The 22165-nt window shown below is 44.1% G+C and overlaps 1 protein-coding gene across 5 annotated transcripts in view; it reads right to left on the bottom strand.

Annotated features, from left to right (window-relative positions):
• The window catches only part of LOC147890467 (pre-mRNA-processing protein 40A-like), a 116646-nt gene extending 96679 nt beyond the window's left edge, over positions 1 to 19967 (bottom strand). For 4 of the 5 annotated variants that reach the window (XR_015542786.1, XR_015542787.1, XM_087390945.1 and 1 more), the window contains exons 1-11: positions 19741 to 19967; positions 18167 to 18258; positions 17969 to 18037; positions 17527 to 17883; positions 17214 to 17405; positions 17000 to 17079; positions 16601 to 16670; positions 15306 to 15358; positions 15137 to 15194; positions 14763 to 15046; positions 4715 to 4802 (exon numbers count right to left, since the gene is read on the bottom strand). Coding sequence is in view for 2 of the 5 variants with exons in the window: in XM_087390945.1 (XP_087247071.1) it covers positions 4715 to 4802; positions 14763 to 15046; positions 15137 to 15194; positions 15306 to 15358; positions 16601 to 16670; positions 17000 to 17079; positions 17214 to 17405; positions 17527 to 17883; positions 17969 to 18037; positions 18167 to 18258; positions 19741 to 19819 (1422 nt within the window). In the remaining 3 variants the exon portion in view is untranslated. The remainder of the gene's footprint in view (positions 1 to 4714; positions 4803 to 14762; positions 15047 to 15136; positions 15195 to 15305; positions 15359 to 16600; positions 16671 to 16999; positions 17080 to 17213; positions 17406 to 17526; positions 17884 to 17968; positions 18038 to 18166; positions 18259 to 19740) is intronic. The other variant, XR_015542788.1, reaches the window with a different exon arrangement.
• Positions 19968 to 22165: the final 2198 nt, after the last annotated feature.

Here is a 22165-nt window from a genome sequence, read left to right as displayed (position 1 = left end):
CTCTTCCAGCTCCAGAGGTACCTGCACACCCTGAGCCCCTTCTGCCTCCTGGCTGCCTCCTCTGCTGCCTCAGTTTCTGCCTCCTGGCTGCCTCCTCTACTGCCCTCCTTTCTGCTCCAGATCTGCACTCTTTTCTGCCCAGATCTGCCCCTCCTTTCTGCTCCAGATCTGCCCTCCTTTCTGCTCCAGATCTCCCCTCTTTTCTGCTCCAGATCTGCCTTCCTTTCTGCTTCAGTTCTGCCCTCCTTTCTGCATCAGATCTGCTCCAATTTCTGCTCCAGATCTGCCTTCTTTTAGCTTCAGATCTGTCCCAACTTCTGCTCCAGATCTGCCCTCAACTTCTGCTCCAGATCTACCTCCAACTTCCGCTCCAGATTATGTTCTTTCTATTCCAAACCTGCAGCAACCTCTGCATCAGTTTGCTGTCTCAGATTTGGTTCAGTTCCAACTTGTGGAGCTAGTGCAGAAGTCCACTACAGTTGTCAGGACTGACGTTTGCTTCCTCCAGAGCTTCTCTCATATCTTCACTTGTACTGAGTTCCGTTTGTGATATATACATCTTCTTCAGCCATTAATTGTCTTCAGTATTGTTTTATTTGTCTCCAAGTATTTTCTTTATATCTTCCCTAGTGACGCACGTGCAGATCGAGTCATGGGAAAAGACCTGATGGTTGCGTCCATGACTACTGTGGCAAGGGCGTGGGCGAGGTCTACAACATCTCCAAGTAGTAGGACTGGAAGTCCCTTCGCCAGGTTGCTCACATAGATGGGTGTTAGAAAATACCCAACAGAGGGTACACGCAGCGGAAATAATGCCCAGGAGCTCACACAGTGTGCGGTGTGGGTGTGGAATCACAAACTTCTTTACTTATGTGCATTCAATAGGTGTGCAGACTCATCAATAGACAATGAACCAAACTAGATAGAGAAACCACCAAATAATATATTTCCGTCCACAAATATGGACACAATACAAAATAGACAGATCCAGAGTCCCACCAATGGTGTGGTCCTCTGATCTTACCACAAAGTCCTTCTCCTATCTGCTGGCTATCTCTAGACTAGAGTCCGCGTGCTCCACCTCGAGCGTGAGTAGACTTTCCGTCTAGAATGATCTTCTCCACCTTGCTGTCTGGAAACCAGTCTAGGTGGGCAGCTTCCTGTTAGCTAAGTCTGCAGCACAAAGTACTTCTTTCTCCTCCTGACTGTAGGCCCAAAGATAGCCCTGCTGCTGCTCTTTCTGCTGATGGAATTGCTGCTCCAGATGATGCTGAAATGAGGCTAAATGGCCTCTTTATAAAGGCCCCAAGGCCTGCACCAAAAAACCGACCTGTCTGTAAAAACCGACTCAGTCTGTAAAAAACCGCCCTTAAAGGGCTCACAAGTCAGGCCTTTTATGGCCCAAACTTCCAGGGCTTTTGGCCCTCCATTCAAGGCAAATATGCAGCCTATAAAAGGCCTGCCACCTGCCCACTGACAGTCACATTCCTTGCTGCAGATCTGAGCCTGCACTCCCTGCCATGTCTGCGCCTCTGCAAACAGTGCGCCTCCATGTCCTAGATCCTCCGCAATCTGTCCCAGACTGTCTTGCTTCTGCTCCGTACTTTCCTGGCCCTCTGTCCTGCCCTTAACAGTTCTAGATGTGCTGCCCTCATGCCAGCCATGATGCTGTCTATGTGGCAGCCCCTTTCTCTCTTTTTCTGTTGGGTTCTGCCCTAGGTCTCCCTCCCCCATGCTCTCCTCATATGGGGGCTTACAGATGGGGAGGTGACCTTTCCAACAATGGGGTCCAAGGCACGATCAAAGTGAACCTGTACACGAGTGGGCGTGGAGGAGACCCTCCCTGTGACTGGCATAGTGGTAAGAGATACAAAAGGCTAAGTACGAGTAATCAGCACCGAGTGGGGGAGGGGGCACAATAAAGTCGTATCTCCGTGAGGTAAGGCCAAGGGACCCAATAGCGAGTCCACTGTGCTTGTCCCTCCGCCATGTGGGAAACAAGTGGAGCCACTGGATGATGGCCATCTCTGTAGACCATTGTAAATGATCAAATCATGAACAACCCCTAGCTCAAGTAGATGTCGTCCATACTCTTTCACCTGTGGTGCATCTGCACAATGTCTCACTATCCCGAGCTCAGTTGCATCTAGTTATGGACCCTGGTACTATGAGGGAATCCAATGCAAATTCCAGTAGGCCCACCTGCCTATTGCATGTGCGTGCATTGAAGTCACCAAGAAGGAGGATGTCCCCCTGCCTGGAGAATTCACTGATATCATCCTAAATCGACTCATATGGGCTATGCCCTTCTGTGGTGACCTCACATGCATAGGAGGATGAAGTATCTGGGGAAAATAACACACTGCTATGAGAATTGGTCGTGCGTCTAGTAGCTAGACTCGTATCCATATGTGTCGTGCATGCTCCTCTCTCCGTGCCACTCACATGAGAGGTCTCATGTGTGATCTAAAGAGGATAGCCACTCCCCCCGAACCCCACACACCAGTGTCTCTCCTCGTCTCCTTCCTATGGGACTTTAGCACATGTCAAAGCAGCCATGCCTAATATTGAATGGAAGGTTGATGATGATAATGATGATGATGATGATGATGACAGAGCAACTAATATCCGGCATTCCAAAGGACATGCTATTCTTACACTCAAGTCGCGAGATTTACGGATCAAGCTTCTTCGACAATCTTACAAGTTGAAAGGAACTAAGATATGGATAGTTGAGGAACTTACACAAGCTCAATTGAAGAACAAGGCAACGGAATTAGCTAAAGTCAGGGCTGCTAGGAAGGATGGAAAATGGGCAGTTTATCGTGAAGGCATAGCACTAATCAAAGAGTTTAAATCAAAACCAAAAGACTCTCAGTCTTAAACTGATGTATGGCTGATTACTTCTTCAGACTATGATGTAGGTATTCTAAATAATTGGGGTTGCTTTTGCACTCCCTAGGATCTGCCATGTGCCCTCCCTAAAGCAGATGTACTAGACGGTTTTTGGCTGACCTGTTGGTCTCCCGTGGACATTAATAGACTTTCTTTATTTCTTTCTTTCTTATGAGATGACTCCCATGTATATCCTGTCACAATGGGCAGTCCTCTATCAGGGCTCTCATCTGTCTCAGTATAGAAGACCATGTCTTTGTCAGTGTATGTCTCCGAGAAACCACCTGGATCAGACCAGAGTGTGCCATTGCAATTCCACACTGCAATTCTCAATCCACTTTGTGTCCCCTTGGCCCAACACCGTCATAATTCACCCTCTTCTTTCTCTTCCTTTTCTTCCTTCTCCCCTCGGTCCTGATCTTCTCTCTCTCGAATGATCACCCTACCATCTCTGTATGCAGCCCATTTCCCTGCCTCTCTCGCTGCCATGACGTGTACCATACCTTCCCTCCAGTGTTCCTGCTGTAGGAGGGTGAGGTCATCGTCCAGGTAGATCCGGGTTCCTTTCAAGGTCACCCTCATGCTCATGAGGGTCTTCCTATCCATGGCTATTAGGAGCCTCATCAGCTCATACAAGCACAGAGGAGAGCACATGAGGGACCAGCTGAGCCCAATCAAAGCACCGTCATGGATTTTCCTCCACTGACCCGAGATAGGAACAGTAAGGGATCACAAGAGAGAGCAAGAGGACACGACTCGCCAAATCTGGCCCTGAGTGGACACTCACATGAGGACCACAACCATATTCTCTCCTTTCGACATGGGGAGACAGACCACTGGAGTGACGATAGCACTTTGTCAAACAACGTGCCACATCACAGAGACTACAGAAGAGGAGGGATGGACCAAGACAGGCTGAGCAACAACAACGTTCTATCACTGATTTTCTGACTCAACGCCAACCTTGGCCAGATCCAGAGCCACTATCAGGCGAGATCCTTGTCTCTCCTCAGTCGACCAGTCATGTTGGCCCCACAGATAGCATACACAAGTCCAACCACTGGGGACGAGTGACTAATTGAGAGAGGACCATGGATTCTCTTTAGTGTTTACTACCCTTTGTGGGTTGTCATAGGCATCAGCCTTGGTAGGAGTGCCCATTTTGGTAGCCCCACCCTTAAAAGATTCACAGCAAAGGTGAAACCCTCAAACTATTCAATTTTCCAAGAAAGATGTTGGCAAGAAGTTGTTTTTTTCTATATGGAGCTTGAATACACATACAAAGCACTTATCTATCGCTACTCTAGAAACCTGACATATTTATCGGAACCTACAAATTTAAACTATTTTAACTCACTATTCCCAAACTGACTCGTAGAAATTAAATATATCACTTGTAGTATTCTATGTGCAATGCTTTGACAACATTACCTCAATTCATTAACACTCCACCTAAGCTACAAGGAAAATATTTTTTAAAGACACATCTATGTGGAGTGTTAGTGCATGGATTTAAGTTTTTTGCAAACATATGGATTGATTCCTTGCATCTACATGATAGCAATCAAGTTGTAACATCCGTTATGAAGGCAATTCACAATGTACATGCAGAAAAAGGTCACCTACCAGCAACTTTGAGAGTACAGGCAGACAATTGCGAATGAGAGAATAAGAATGTACTCTTCTTTGCATTTTTCTCAATGCTAATCGCTCATAGAATCGTCAATGAGATTAAAGTTAGGTTTTAGCACGGTTTCAAGAGAACTAAAACACAAGGACATGGAGACGATGGATGACTTGATAAGAAAATAAAGAATACCTCAATATCTTGGGCTGATGCTTCTTCTGTAGCTTCATTCTTAGACAAACCTTTGTTTTCAAACTCTGGCTTTTTCTCCGAATCCTCTCTGGAGCACAGACAACAAATTTAATCAAACATGAAACTTGGTTTATCAAAACATGTCCGTAATCCTACAAGTCCTCCTTACATTTACAATATTAAATAACTCTTTAACATCGTCCTAGCTCTCTACTTGGATTAATATATATGTCGTCATGTGACTGAAAATATACACTCTTCTAAATTGAGAAATTTTTTAATACAAAGGTACAAAAGAAAAGAAACATAGCTATAGAAAGAATTAAGTTAGAAATTGACCAACAGAGGGTACACACAGCGGAAGACTAATAGGATAGCCCAGGAATCGAGACCTCACACAATGTGTGGTGTGGGTGGAATCACAAACTTCTTTACTTAATGTGCTTCACATAGATGTGTTGTGGCAGACTAGCAAATAGATAGTGAATCAAGCCAGATATAGAATCCACCAAAAGAATATGTTTCCGTCCAAAGCTATGGACACAATACAAAAGATAGATCTAGAGTACCACCAAGACATGGCCCTCTTAACTAACCAAAAGGTTCTCCTACTATTTCCTGGATACCTCTAGATCTCTGAGCCTGCATGCTCCACCTCAAGCGTATGTAGACTCTCCGTCCAAAGATCTCAGCACCTTGCTGCCCTAGTAGACAGCCTAGGCTTCAACGCCAAGTGAGCTCAGTCTGCAGCAACTCTGGCCCTCCTTTGCCTCCTAGATGTAGGTCCAAAGATGAGGCTCCTGCTGCTCCGATGCTTGCTGATCTACTGGATACAGAAATGGTGCCTACGGTCCCTCCTTTTATAGGGCAAAGGCTGCCCTCAAACCAGCCGACCTAGAGGGGATGAACCGACCCCTTGCTGGCCGACTTGAGCTTGCATATAACTGGGGGCCCAGCCCCCTCGGTTGTTTGTGCCAGGTGACCTGGCTGGCCCCCTTCACCACACCCTTTTCTAGGGCTTGTGCCAGGCCCAAATGTAGACCAAAATGAGGGTCTGCCTGCCGACCTGTTCTCTGCCTCCCCACCCACCTGTGGAGCTCTATAAAACCAGGCCTCTGGCCCTCCATTCCATGTGGGGACCCAGCCGCTTTGTCTGCCCTCTTGCTGGCCTGGTTGGCTGGCTCCAACCAGCCCCATCCAGTGGCCGACCCAGCTCATGCTGCCCCCACCATGTCTGCGCCATTTTTCCAGGTCCATAAGCTCCGTACATGCTGCTCCACAGACCTGTACAGTTGCTGTGAGGTGCTGCCCCATGTGGCAGCCACCTCTCTCTCTCTTCTCTGGGCATATCTTGCCCTAGGTCTCCCTCCCCCATGCTCTCCTCATTTGGGGGCTTACAGATGGGAAGGTGACCTTTCCAACACTCCCTCTCACCAACACATCTCAGCCCAATGCCAACTCGTCGATGAAGCTGCCCTAGCACCCCTAGCAGCTCCCATGATGAAACCCTCTGGAACAATCCGGTGTCGATTCTTGTTCCTGACTTTTCAACAAGTGGCTCCTACTATTCCAAGTCCCGTCCTACACAAGCAAACCATCTTGGTACATAGGTCCATCCAAGGTAGCACCAATTGGCACCACCACCTTCAGTCACGTTCCCACCTTCAAACTCGAGCAATCCAAATGCCACCATCTTCCAACTCTCCCCCTCATGATGAGTGAACAACCTGCAGTCTTCCCAACACCATGCTCTCAGGGTCTGTTTCAACGCGTCCTTTCTCTGAAATCCCAAGATCCGCAACAAAAGAACCATCTCGAGAAATGTAATCCCAAGAATATCTCTAGATAACCTGGACCATGAACTCTCACCGAGTTCTCAAGCAAGTACTCTCCTGGCTTCAGTACACCTTGTCCATAATTACCTTCCGGTAATCTACTTCTGCGATTTGAAGAAGCGCCCACACTTTCCCTTCCGGCATTTCCTAAGACACATGTGGAGCAAATCATCTCCACAACATGCTATAAAGGCACAAATTAATGACATCAAGTACATACCAGAACGTCGTACTACCTGTGTGCTTGCTTTGAAAGCAAACCCTGCACCTCATGGAGGCACATACCAATGACATGTGTCATTATATAATGCCCCCTTCTGCATTACAGCATCCATCTGAACTTGAAACCCTAGAACACTCCATGGAATCCGCCCTCATGTCAGTATCAACAGCCACGCACCTAGAAGAGTCCAAGCACTCCTTGCTGTCCTTCGCCTTCACAAAGGTCTCTGACTCCCCGTCGGCCCACATCCCAATGTCAGACATCTTCACTGTGACTTCTAGGTCTGCATATCTAGCCTCAATAAAACACATGGAGATGTCACCAAGAACGGTTCTTTGATTACCACATTAGTCATAGCTTTTGTCTCACCATCTGAATCTGAGCCGGACGACTCCTCCTTGTTCTTCTAATCCGCCTTCTTATTTATGTAATCCTTCACAAAATGGCATGGCTCATCACAATAGAAGCACTTCTTCTTTTGCTTCCTCTTCTTACTAGAAGTGTCCTCTTCATCTCCAGAATCATCCTTCTTGGGCTTACCACCGCTAAGGCTTGCCATGTCCTTTGCCGGCTTTGTCCTTTACCAACAAAGCCTTGTCGTTGTCTTCTTTGTTAGAGAGCTTCTCCCGGCTTCTTCCTGTAGCAATAAAGGACCCAACTCCGCAAAGGTTAGAGGTTTGGTCCTTCAAGCGCCCACACTTGTAAGCCTCCTATCTGGGCTCTGATACCATGTTAGAAATCGACCAACTGAGGGTATGCACAGCGGAAGACTAATAGAATAGCCCAAGAGCTCACACAGTGTGTGGTGTGGGTGGAATCACAAACTCTACTTGATGTGTTGTGAAGACTAGCAAATAGACAGTGAACCAAGCCAGATATAGAATCCACCAAAAGAATATATTTCCTTCCAAAGCTATGGACACAATACAAAAGATAGATCCAGAAAGGTTCTCCTACTATCTGCTGGTACTGGTACCTCTAGATCTCTGAGCCCACGTGCTCCAACTCGAGCATATGTAGACTCTCCCTCCAAAGATCTCAGCACCTTGCTGCCCTCATAGACAACCTAGGCTTCAGCCCCAAATGAGCTCAGTCTGCAGCAACTCTGGCCCTACTTTGCCTCCAAGATGTGGGCTCAAAGATGAGGCTCCTCCTGCTCCTATGCTTACTGATCTGCTGGATGCAGAAATGGGGCCTATGGCCCCTCCTTTTATAGGGCAAGGCTGCAACCGACCCAGCAGGAGGATGAACTGCCTGCTGGCCGAATTGATCTTGCATATAACTGCGGGCCCACCCCCTTGTTTGTGTGTGCCAGGTGTCCTGGCTGGCCTCCTTCACCACACCCTTTTCTAGGGCTTGTGCCACAGGCCCAAACCCAACCTAAATGAGGGTCTGCTGGCCGACCTGTTCTCTGCCTCCCCACTGACCTGTGGGGCTCTATAAAACCAGACCTCTGGCTCTTTGTTCCATGCAGGGGTCCAGCCCCTTTGTCTGCCCTCTTGCTGGCCTGGTTGGCTGGCTCCAACCAGCCCCACCAGCCCCATCCAGTGGTCAACCCAGCTCATGCTGCCCCCGCCATGTCTGCACCATTTTTCCAGCTCCAATAGCTCCATACGTGCTGCTCCACAGACCCATACAGTTGCTGTGAGGTGCTGCCTATGTGGCAGCACCCTCTCTCTCTCTTCTCTGGGCATATCTTTCCCTAGGTTCCCTCCCCCACGCTCTCCTCATTTGGGGGCTTACTTTCCAACAAAAAGTGTATTGATGCCTTCAGAAGACCAAATGTCTATGAGACAAAGAACAGCACATTGTGTGAAATGCCAGGAAAACCTAAACAAAAGATTTAAATTTGGTTGCACAGGACCATTTGTTCTTTTGAACCCCTAGTTCTAAGCCTATAGAGAATGCAACATGCTTCTATCGGGGAAGTTTTGGGTTTGATTTGGAGCCGTGAAAGCTTGTGCACGCTTATGATAGCTGGCCATAAGCCTAAAATGGATGCCCTCAAGCAAATCCTAGCTCAAAAGCTTGCATACAAATTATTCTGCTAGGACACAGATATAAACAACATTGAGATTTGTGTGTAGGCCCAACAAGCAATTTCTCAATTTTACATAGCAATTTATAGCAGCAAAGTCAGGCCATGATAATTCATGATTGCAGATCTACAGGTCCCAAGGCATGGCAATTACAGGTCTAGAGGGCTTGGCAAAGTGCAATAGCATGTAAGAGTTTTTTAATAATTTGCAAATACAGGGCTGGGCCGTAGTACTTGAAACTGCAGACCTAAGGCTTGCAATTTTTCGCAATTGAGTCAGATCAACAATCCAGTACTTTAGGTGAATGCAGTTATCAGACCAACAATGTCGAAGATGACCTATGGTATATTGACACGTAACTTGAAATGACTTAAAAATCGAACCTAAACCCATCTTATCAAGAGATAAGGCCGACCTCGGTGCTTCTGTTGCAATCGCTACTGGGACCTGTGCTGCCGACCTGTCCTAACTGACCCGACTGTTGTCTGCAGCTTGCCGACCAGTCCTGGAAGCTATCAAACTCTGGGGAATGAAGGTCCACTGGAGGAGGACTTGCATGTATAAAGCTCTTGTATTTGATTGGATCCCCCACACGAGGCTGTAGAGTCCTCAAGAGACTGCCATGGGGCTGCCCATGGGCTTTTGTAAGGAGTGAGGTAGTGCTCAGCTAACATGAGCATACATACCTTCATTAGATAAAATCACTGTAGTATAGCAACTTGCCACTACTTGGATGAAAATTCGTATAGAAGTTGCATGTCCACTAAGGTGACATCAAACCTTACAAATTAATTTTTTTATAAAACAAGCATGATAAGGTAGCTGCCGGGGCATACACACCTCGAAAATAAAATCAATGAAGCACAGCAGCTGTCCAGCACTTGGTTGAAAATTCTTATAGAACTTGCATGTCCGCCGCTAAGGTTTACAAAAAAACATACCTTCATAAGACTAGAATATATCCAATCGTACAAATTGAAATTTTTATGAAACAAGTGTGATAAGGTAAATGCAGGGCATATGCACCCTCAAAAGATCAATCGATGAAGTACAGCAGCTGGCCACCAGTTGGACGAAAATTCTTATAGAACTTACATCTCCGCTAAGTGACAGAAGAATATACCTTCACAAGAATAGAATATATCCAATCTTACAAATTATAATTTTATAAAAACAAGCGTGATAAGGGGCATATGCACCCTCAAAATTTAAATCTATGAAACACAGCAGCTGGCCACCCATTGGAAGAAAATTCTTATAGAAGTTGCATGTCCGCTAGCTTGCAATAGGATTTGATATACTTGGGGATCTGACAGAAGCCCAAGACCAAAGGACTGCCAAAGCGCTTTATTTCTGTTCTTCCACTGCCATCGGACTATTTCCATAACATGGACCTAACAGTTGTGAGATGGACCGCAACCTAGAGCAAAACTTGCATGCGAACAAATGCAATATCTAAAAGTAGCTGTAAAATAGCATGCCACCATAGAGAGAGGGAGAAGGGTGCCTTCCAAGAAAGAGGGAGAAGGACACATGTTTCGCCAGTAGCAGCTGCCTTAGAGTTGGGCACATGTCATTTCTCCTATTGGATTGTTCTAGGATACATTGATCTAGAAAAAGGAAGCTACAAGCCACAATTCAAAAGCGTTCATAAGTTGACAATGGAAACAATCCAGAAAAATGGTAATATCACACATTAACAATGAAGCAAACAATATTGCAGGCAACGACATCTTGCCATGTAAGAAGATGCTGATTTTAAAATGCAACGATCAAATGGCAGCCTGCCTCCTTTCCTTCTGGCCCACTTTGTAAGAGAAGAGAATCAGCCCTGCAGGAGACCTAATTATCATAATAGATATGAGAAACAGAGTGATCACAGATTGGAAACTCCCCACAAACCCACGAGTGAGACGAGAGTTCGTAACCTCTATAAAATTAACAATAGATCAAAAAGTCTAGAGCCAGGCCATTTTGGATGCTTGTTGAAGCTTTTTGTGCTTGGCAGAGAGTATGGACCAATTGGCATGGACATCCAGATGGCCAAACACTGGTGCGATGATGCCAAGAGTAGTCCCAGCAGCATAGACAAGAATGCCCAGGAAGGCAGCGGTGGCGAGGGAAGTAGGCCCCAAGAATTTGTATCCCAGGGTGAAGAACACTCAGAAATCAACGAGAGTAGTGCCCTCAAATGGAAAGAAGCTCCCAACAAACGCAAACCTTGCACAGGCTTAGCTCCATTCAAACCCTATCCCTCCCCCTAGTTGCCTCCTTGGCTGCTGCACTCCTTGATGTGTCCCTTAATTGCAGCATCCCATCTACAAAATGCCAATCCAAGCTCTCTACCTTCATGTTATCAGGGAGGTTGCACGGACTAACAAAAGCCTTTCCAGCAAACATGAACATCAACCAGTGGCTACATCATCACCACAGGAGGTTGCACTCTGCCGTGAGGGAAGAAATTAGAGCCAAAGAAAGAGCAAGTCACAACCACTTGACACTTCTCACGTGGTCTTGGAATAGCGTAAAGTAGAGAAGAGAGCGCCATCGCAACATTTTCAAGTGCCCGATTCACACGACTCTACTTCCGGTTTCAGGAATCTTCTAGCTAAGCACATATCCTTCTAGTGGATTGAGAGAGAGAGAGAGAGAGAGAAAGAAAGTTTATTAAAGTCTTCGGAAGACCGATGGGTCTATGAGACTGTGAAAAACCTGATACAATGAGCTGTGGGATGGAGCTACTAAACGAGCATCCACACCAATGCAGAATGCAAAAAAATGCAAAATGGCTGTACTAAGTCCTAAGTACAACATAGTCATATCTCGACAATATATATCAATCTCAGCATCATCGTCGGCATCATCATAACCATCATCATCATCATCGTCAGCCGCAGGACATCAGCATGGATGAGGCTATGGAAGTGGAGGCATGAGGTCAGCAATAGAACGTTGTCGCCCCCTCAAGGGTGCAGTCCATCTCTTGCTCATAGCTCAAAGTCTAACCAAGGCCATTGTGACCCCCGTCGGTCGGGCTCCAACCCTAAACAAGGAGGGGATGTCCCCAAGTATGATATGTGAGTCAACCCTCTGTCTGAGCTGACGGGTCACAGGCTCCGAGTCACGGTCATGTCGAGGTCTTGCCTCGTGGGGCTCTGTGATCTGGTTGAAAGAACTCCATGATAGAGCTCTGAGAGGTATCAGTCGAGGGAGAAGTCTGCTCCTATCTCCATGCTCGGAGTATTCTATCACAGTATCTAAGCACCTCATGAATGAAACCAGCCAAACATCGCTGGTCTGGGTAGGAGAGAAAACGGGCCAACACCCCATAACTATCTCTGAAGAGGCAATAGAAATGCCCTCATATCTCATAGTAAACAGGACACCTGAAGATGAAATGCTCCTCTGTCTCAACCTCCTGCATGTCACACAGTGTGCATATGTGCCTCTCCCTGGGTAACCGCTCTGCTCTGCTGATCTCGATATGACGTCTGTGTAAAGAGACCCGGAACTACCCAAGGGAGATCCTCAACGAGTGGGATTAGTGAATCTGCGTGTATCCCGATAAAATCAATGAAACCCTCCGCTGTGATATGTAAGAAGTGATCTCTGTAGAAGCCCAGCTTCACTGAAAGATCACTCGGGCCCAACCAAGTCCAGAATGTGTGTAGCTGTAGTAGATCCTCACTGATAGCCTAGTTGACCTCGTATGATAGGAGGGGAGAAAAAGGAGCATCCATGCTGTACTGGAAAGGAGGTAGTCTGTCCATGTGGAGCCCTAGTCCTACAAACCACCTCTCTGTGCGTACATACCAACACCTCTGATCTCCCCCAGCTGCAAGTGCCATAGACAGTGCTAGCCATGGTATCTTGCTACGCCCGGATGTGTAATCCCCATACTCCCTGACTCGGTACATATATGTAATGACCTGAAATGCAGCATCTAGCTGTAATGGGGGTGACCCAAACTCCACCCAAATGATCTGGTGAGAGACAGATGGCTTACCACGGATCATCTGTGATAACATGAGAACCTGTAGCCACTCCACCCTCGCCCACTCTGTATCCGACAAGTCTAGCCCCAAGCATGGATTGCCATACATCCCTGCTGAGAGAGAGAAGGGGGGGAAGGGCAAAGACAATTATGACAAGCGGGTAGAAACGATATCAAGAGAGTGACACTGAGGACACGTTCTTTGATTTTTTTTAAATTTTTTAAACTTTGTGGTGTTTAGCATTGCATGCTTTGACAAGAGCCTTTTTAACCTTTATAAGCGACAAGATAGTAATGTCCTGAACACACCTTTTTGATATGATTATTCCATGCTTGAAGCTTCCACCCATCTCCGACAAGAGATCTACTAGTGGTTTCATGTTTTCTCCTAGGATTGATGCAGTTAGCTGGAGCAACAAGAAGCAGTTGACCATTGCCTTGTCGAGCACTAAAGCAGAGTACAAGGGTGCAGCTATGGCAGCATGCGAGGTAGCTTGGTTACAGAAGCGACTTGCAAATATGCATCAATCGATAGATGGATCAATTGTCATTCATTGTGACAACATTAGCAGCATACATTTGTCTAACAACCCCGTATATCATGCCACATTGAGGTGCATTATCAGTATGTAAGGGAGAAAGTTCTAGCAACAGAGATAGAATTTATTTATGTCAGCATAGAGGATTAGGTGTCTCACAATTTTGTGAAGGCATTAAACAAATACAAGCTTCACAAATTTAGAGGCTTGCTTGATTTGGAAGAGATGGAGGTGAGCTTGAGGGAGAGTGTTGAGATGTCGATCTGAACACATGTGTAACCATTGTTCATTTATGTCACCGGCATAGTTCGTGGCGGATATTATTGATACACCTCAAGTAAATAACAGCTATATGTGTATACTAGAGTTTGTGGTATAGTTAGTATGCCGACCCATGTGGTTTAGGTTCCATTTAGGAATCATGCATTTTAGGGTTAGTATAAAAATTTTAGAAATATAGTGTTCAACTATCTTTTGTATATGTGTGTTGTCACTTGTGGCTCTTTTGAAATAAGAAGAAGAATACACTTTCAGCCTCCACCTCTTCCTGTACTCCCTCTTTATTGTGTTTGAAGAAGAAAGCTACAAGCAAGTAACACTGCTCCACCTACTGTCCCACGTTCTTTACAAAAGGTCTATCCAAACCTGTGGTGACAGAAGGAACAGGTGTGTGAAAGAAATGCAAGTAGAGGATCATACTTGATAAGGGGTGTTGGACCTCCATTTGAGTATGATTGCTATTTTTCTCATCTAAGTATTCCTATTTTGTATAGCTCATGTATGCACCATAGTATGAGAGTCAATGTGGTTGCTGGTGATCTCACCTTGCCACAAAAACTTGCCCTAGATCAATCCCTGATGCCCTTTCACATAAGACTCACAAGTAGGCCATTGACAAGTATTCCAACAAGTAAAAATTATAGGAGGCTTTGCATGCGTTGAAAATCAAAGATGCATGCTTGAATGTAGAGTGATGCACACAACGCATTGTGCAGAAGCACACTCTCTTAGCCAGCTAATCAACAAGTACTCAATGAGAGCATGAGATAGCAGCAAGAGCTCTTAGCGAATTGAGATCAACAAGTTCATATAATCATCTAGTGTGGTTTAACGCTCAAGTGTTCACCATTCATTTTGATTTAAGAATGAACAAGACAGATAAAGGGGAACACGTTACAAAAGTTGAAGCAGCTTGATTATTGACTTGTGTTTTCTGGTTAGTCTCCAGAACATTGATAAACACTTTGTTCACTTCCACTTCTAAGCACAATGCATATACACACTTGCTTCATTTCTTTCATTTTCCCCATGTTGTGCAAATGCATGAAGCAGTATGCCTTTGTAAAGATGAATGCAAACAACAACATCAACATCAACACATAATACAACAAACAGGCATCCGACTCATAAGCTCGTACATTGTTGAAGCATCGCCAGTTGGTGAAGCAATATCTGGAGTTGGTGAAGTGTTCTCTACTACGGCACTGATCTCAGCATTTGGGACAAGAGGTTCCACAGTAGCTTGCAATGCAGGTGGTGTAGTAGGAGTGCTCACTGGAACAGGACTTGGTGGTGCCAATGCTGAGGTTGAAAGAGTGACAACAGGTGAGACAGGCGCAGCTGATGTTGTAACTGCAGGAACTATTTCAATTGCTGGTGTCAAGGAAACAGTTGCTGCCTTTTCAGCATTCTCCCGAGCTGCCTGTAGACCAAATGCCAGTTAGAGACAAGACAGTCCTTCAAAAAGTACAACAGAATCAAATTCCCGTCGAAGTAGATCAAAAGAACAAACCTTCATCTCATCCGGTATTGTCCATTTGGACTGTTTTGTTGATTTGTTGTAATAATACCTGAAAGTACAGAGTACAATGCCAATTTATAAACCTTCATAACAACTTTCCAAATTCAAGCAATAATTTGCCAAGAAGAACACAGCACAAACATTCCTCCTTTAAACATACTTTCTTCCATCTGCAGTAGTAAACTCTTTCCAAACTGTGGAAGCATCAGCACGCTGCAAGACAAACAGAAAAAAACAGTTGTAAGAGCTGATCGAAGAAAAAGATTAGTGCAGAAGCCTGCATAAGCTTTTAAAAGCTGTAAGAACCAATCGAATGAAATGGAGGATAGACCAGCATCTCCTTAAGTTATGCTATGTAATTTAAGGCGAACTTTTCCATCTGTCAAAGCATCCAGGTCCCTAGCAACCCTTGTTTTCAAGTGAAATGATCTCTTTTTCTCGAATGTGTTTGCCAGTACTATAAATCTAAGATGAAGCACCCACCTTCCAAAACAATTTATAGACAATTGGGACTACATCAGTGTTTCTTTTTTTTTTTGTGCGAGAACCCCCCTTATATAAGGCTTGCCTAAGTGCGCAATCAACCATCCCAACCCTTGAGAAATGATAACCTAAAATGGGCGACCTTGCGGAGAGAATTAGCCATGATTTCATAAAATGCTTATTTTCACCTGTATAGAGTTATTAAAAACACAAATTCATCTAAATCATGCCTTGCCATTTACTTGGATATATCCATATGTATTTGGCAAATTTTGGCTATGTTTGGACAGACAATACACATTCCTCCTGTCTTTTTTTTAATGCGATGGTCACCCAATTGTTTTGCCCCAAGCACCATATTTTCTAGAAATCCCCCCCCCCCCAAATTTTAAAAAAACACCGGACTATATAAAATGCTTATTTGGAAAATCCCGTCAGTAATTAAACTTACACGTTTCAAATTCCATGCAAACACTAAATTTTTATGCCAGCAACTAAAAGTTTGGTATTCGCTAGGTCAATTGCACACAACTACCATGGGCAAGAACCAGTTATGGGGAAAATCACCCCACAAAAACCGACCAGTTTCAAATCAAGGACTTAGCAAGCACACAACACACTCTTCATCTTAAGCGAGAGGAAAGAACTAAGCAAATTGAAAAATCGCAAATCCTTTCTCATACAAAGAGTGCAAGGAATAAGAATGAACAAGTACATGATTTTTTCAAGTTTATCCAATATATATTTTATGAACTCCACTTAAATTACATTGTTTTCCTTGCTTGTACAATTTAACTCTAGAAGTCATGACAAGATGCTACACTCTGCCTTGTATGTATGTTCCCACAGTAACAATTGCTCTGCAGACAATATTCTGTTACAAAGATACACAAACCCATGCCTTGAAATCAAGCAAATACTAACACAAACCTACTCTCTTTGTATAGGAAAGATGTAAAACATAAAGCTCACCTCAAGAGGCGACATTAACTCTAGAGGCTTTTCCCAACTTGAATGTTTTGTCTTTCTGTTATAGTAATACCTGTAGGGTTTCCAAGATAATACAAAATCAATTACCATATTCACAACGCTTTAAGTTACTTTAAAGAAACAGATTACCAACTGCACACTACATCAGTCACACATAATTCTACAAGAGAGCATAGCACACATGCACGCTCGCAGGGCTATGAGCGCAAAGAAACCCTTACAAACTTTATCAACAGAAAGGAAACAGACAGAGAGACACAGAAGGGATGGCCAGGGGTGGAGGGACAGGGTAGGCTACAATCTGATCATTCCATTAATTACATGAAAACTTAGCTTTTGAATCACACTTGTATTTTGCAGTTGCTAGAATTAAAGACATACTTTCTCCCATCAGGAGCAGTGTGCTCCTGCCAATCTGAAGACCCTTGAGAAGAGGTGGAAGCTGGGATAGTAGTGGGTCCCTGATGGACCATCAAATTTAAAAGCAATCAGATTATTAAATCCAATCAACAACGTTTAAAAACCCAATACTGATAAGATCTGCATTGCAAGATGCACGTCCCAAAATCCTGCTCCCTCGTAGATAAGATCTTACCAAGACTGAGTTCACTGTAAGAGAGTTTTGCTGACCCGTTTGTACCATGTGTGGAGGAACCGCAGCACTTGTCTGACTGGAAACTGCCTGCCATGGCTGCGTATTAGACTGCATGACTGGTGGTGCTGAGACTTGAAATGATGGATGGGTAACCCCGAAGTTTTGCTGGGCATATGGCCCAGATGATTGAAACTACATAACACAAGACATATGATAAAAGTTATGAATAAACTTAAATCTTGAATAGTTAGAAAATTGCTTCTTGCATTGCAAGAGCCAAAACCACAAATACCAAAAGATGCACAATCCTTACCGAGAAAGCAGGTGGAGTGACTCCCACACCCCCTGGAGGTGGCATACCCATTGGTGGCAGTGGCAATGATGCACTTGTCATAGGCCTCTGCTGCTGATGAAATGAGAGCCCTTGAGATGTGGTGATTGACACTGGCTGTTGGTTTGGTCGTGGTGGCATTTGTGAATATTGTGGTGTTTGTGGTTGCATTGAAGAAGCATTTGGTGGCCCACCCGCTCCTGACAAGTTTGATGAGGCCATGCCAATGTTAGGTCCCATGCTTGGAGGCGCTCCTATTGCTGGACGAAACTGTTGATTGCTAGGAGGAAGGAACTGCTGTCCTGGCTGTGGAGGGGCAGCAGGTCTAAACTGCATTGACTTAAATTTGCCACAAACGACATTAGCATCAGCAAAGTGAATAAAATAAAGCCACTTTCATTCATCAAACTTCGTAAGCAGATACCTGCATCTGCATAGGAGGACCATAGCTTGGAGGCGGCCCTGAGGCGCCTAAACCAGGTGGACGTGGAGGCTAATACACATCCAGACCCAGTACTAACGCACTCAGTATAGACGAATTGCATACTGAAGGATGTTTGAACAAACTATCCTCTTTAAGCAAAACAAGTACGCCAAATCTAGATTATAGAAGGATGTGTACCATTGGTCCCGTTGGTGCAGCATTGCCCTGAACGTGAGCCTGGGGTGCAGGTGGAGGGCCAGAAACAGACTGGGTAGCAGGTACATTTGGTCCTACAGAGAAGATAAATACACTTATAGGCCACGGCCAACAAAAGGATCAAAGCCAATAAAAATTGAAGTGTGGTGTCCAAGTAATCATATACTTTTGTAAGACTAGAATATATCCAATCGTACAAATTTAGATTTTTTGTGCTAAAGGCCAAAAATCTATACAGAAAATAAAAGAGAAAACGAAAGAGAAGAAAAAAGAGGTAACCAATAAGTTTTGAAAGAACAAAAGGAAGACATACTTAGCAAGCAAAGCAACACTTATGTCGTCATCAGTGCCCAAGCATAAGCAACTATACTGGGTTTCTAAAGACCCGCAGAGTCTCAGTCTCTTGGGCAAACCCAGTGCTTACTCAAAGAGAGAGAGAGAGAGAGAGAGAGAGAGAGAGAGAGAGAATACAAGAAAGGAAGGAGGTGACTAAGCAAAAATAAACAAGCAAATCAAGAAAGAAAATCGACCAAAAAACAAGAATAAAATCTGTCTCTCTCTCTCTCTCAGAGCAAAAATAAACAAGCAAATCAAGAAACAAAATCGACCAAAAAACAAGAATAAAATCTCTCAAAGAAAGAAAGAAAGAAATTAATAAATTAATTAATAAATATTACAGAATGAATTAATTATTTAAAACATTTAAAACCAAATGAACCCCTTACACTTATGTACCGCTTCCTACAAAGATGCCAAATTACAATCCTAACTTAGAAAGCACGTGCATAGTTAATCACACTCTCTTCTGAAACTCAATGCATAATGCCCAATGCCTAATGCCCTTAAGCGTTATGCTTATCCCTCAATCCCTAATACCTTATTACCTTATGACTTATGCTTATGCCATATGCCTCTTGTGATAATGCTTGATGCTCTAATGGCTTATACGCATGATGAATGGCTAATTCCTCAATGACTAATGACTAATGTCTTAATGCATTAATGTGTAATGGCATATGCCTTATGCCCTTATGCCATATGCCTCAATGCCTTAATAGAAGGGCCTTTTTTTATACGCTTAAACAGCCACCATCTCTAACTTAAAAATTAAAAGTTCAGTTTTATAAGTCTTTCTCACACCCAGATCATTAAACGCTACGGTGATGCAGCAGACACTGCCCGTATTGTTAGTGAGATAAAAAGCCACGGTTGCTTAGGTTTGCCTACCCACTTAAAACTGCTCTCGTTTGAAAAAGCCCATGTAAGAATCTGCTTAAACCTAACGCCTTGGAACCTACAGCTAGCGGCGTTTACTTCTGTTTATACAAGCATTTAAATTTACAATAATGAGTTCTTGCCATGGCAAGAAATGATGACTTCGAGACAGTGCAATGCGATCGCGTCAATTGCATCATTTAAGATTGCCTATCTAGGTCTCTGTAAACTCTGGCGACCAGTTATATATGAAGTTCGACTGGGTGGCCCAAGCTGAAAGCTGCGAGTAACGAGCAGCTCTACGTACTACGAAAGAATTCCAATGCAAAGGGGTAATCAACCTGTCATCCAAGCAGGAAGAGTCATTCCGCGACCACGACCAGCGCCAGAGTCTGCAGGCGGAAGGGGCATGCCCGCCATAGCCAAACCCTAAGACTACCTGGTACGATCAAACTTGCCTTTTGTGTGCTCTATTAGTGTCTGAGGATGGAAGAGACTCGAGAGCAGCAATAATCATTTTATGATTTATACGATAGTACTTATAAACACTCCTTTCTTTGAGGGTTTTACACCTCATTTTAGGCTGGTTACACGCCCCCAAACCCAAAAACATTCATGGAATAGGCACCCCCACGAATTTTTTAATGGGGGGTGCCTATTCCAACCCGCCCATTTTGAGATCATTAAAAAATAGGTGACTACCGATGGGCACCCCTTTTACACACTGCCCAAGTACAAACCCCTTTTGTAAAATAGAGAGCCCGGATGGGAGATGGGTGTGGAGCTGGGGGACCCAAATCATTGGCTGAATCCGTCCATGCCCAATCGGTGGACAACCAAGCTTGGTAGCCCAAGGAAGTCCTTTTTCAGGGCATGACGTGGACTCCACATTGGATTAAAAGGTCTAAGCTTCGGCACTGCATGTGTAAAGAGGTGCCCGCCTAAACCTTAAGTTGTGGCTTTCTATTGGTCCAAATGGTCGTCCAACCTTGGGCGTTGTTTGGTATGTAAACAGACTTAGCTTTCACCTCAACATGTAGAGTGCCTGCCCTACTAGTGCAACAACCCCCATTCAAGCCCCACTGCTTGCAACGTAGGCCCAGGGCGGGTGCCCCTCGATAGGGCTAAACCGGTGGTTGAGTAAAATTTTAATTTATTTATTTTGAAAAAAAACTAGGTTGTGGTAGGTAGCCTTTCCATTGCCGAGCACATAATACTAACTCGAATTAAACTTGAATTTTATCAAATTTTAAAGGAAAAAATAGAATGGATAAAAATGTGGCCATGAGACACAACACAGGGCCTATTAGGACCCGATCCTCCCTGCAAATGTCAGGGGTGGTGATTTATTATAAAGTTGGCAATATTGTTTGTCTGTTTTGCCCAACAAATACATAAATAAGGCGACGCTTATAAGAGCTCATAACTGATCCTCATTGCAGTCTATACAATATTGTCACATGGACTACAATTATATGAATAAAGGTGTCTATATCTTTCGATCTTGCATCGAGAGAACATGCATCAAAAAAGAGAAATGTTGTAAGAATGCATAGGTGTCATGTTATTTGACAAAAAATTGCAACTTTTACATCTTCAGAGCTCTCACGATGCGACTTTGAAAGCTTGGAATGCTCATTGAGTAGGTTGCTTCATGGATAACATAAAGAATCACTCTTCATAGACTTTGACATCTCAAAGGAACCTATTATGGAAGTCACATAATGATGTTGTTGAATTGCCGCTGTTTGCCACCTTGTTTGGAAGACTTTCCCATTCCCGCAAGCTTTTGACCGCAACCCAATAAGGTGGCTGAGCAATACCATGATGCGATTACTAGCTAATGAGAATGAAAGAAATAACCTCTTTGCTTCATTGCCATAATGAGAAAAGTAGCTCAAAATCCTCATTCTTTTGCCATTTTCTCTCGTTCTTCTGCTCCTTGATTCTTCTTTCTCATCAACAGTATAACCTTATCTCCACCTCTTCCACTCAATCTTTGCTCAGATCATAGCTGCTATTGCATAACATTTATAACGTGATAACTCTGCGAAAAAGCAATGAGCGGAATGGATTGTTTGAGAATGTTTCCTAGCCTTTTTGTTTTAAATTTGATATGGTTATGTAGATTATATTCAAGGCCATTTGAATGGAGAGGCCATTATTTATATTTTGGTTATGGAATTATGCATAATGCTAGTGTAAAGCTTTTAGGTTTATTTCATTATTGTAATACACTAATGCCTTGCGATGGAAAGCCTCACAACATTGATGTCTCTATTGTGATAATTTGTTTCAGAGGGGCATTTATTAATAATAGGAACATGAAGTGTTACGGAAATTATATTTTCTGATATATCTTGCTTTGGATATTTTTACTTTAGTCAAGTGTGACTATGGCAAAGTACTCCATAGGAGCGCATCGGATGTAGTGGGGGTCCTAGTGGATACTTTGTGTGGTTAGTTGGGGACGCCTGACTAGCTTGTGTTTTGCCATGCTAGATGGTCGGTATTGTGGGTGATTCCAAATTAATATTGATGTCGCTAGTGTTATTGGTGTTGTGCTTGATTATTGTGCTTTGAGCGCAGTTATGTTGGGATTGGTTGATTCGGTGATTTGTTCAATCGATTGTTAATAACTAATGTAATTGGGGGCTTGAGTACAGGTGACGGAACTCATAGTGAGGATTGGAGTTAGTGCGAGGGTACTAATCGAGGTGTCGCACAGCACATTACATATGGCCATGGGCCAAATTTTGTATTTGT

The sequence above is a fragment of the Dipteris shenzhenensis genome, chromosome 19 (assembly GCF_047967505.1).
Source record: "Dipteris shenzhenensis isolate YYH24624 ecotype China chromosome 19, Dip_SZ_1.0, whole genome shotgun sequence".
Lineage (NCBI taxonomy): Eukaryota > Viridiplantae > Streptophyta > Polypodiopsida > Gleicheniales > Dipteridaceae > Dipteris > Dipteris shenzhenensis.
Note: the sequence above shows the minus strand (reverse complement) of the source record. Positions and strands in the feature narration are given on the sequence as shown.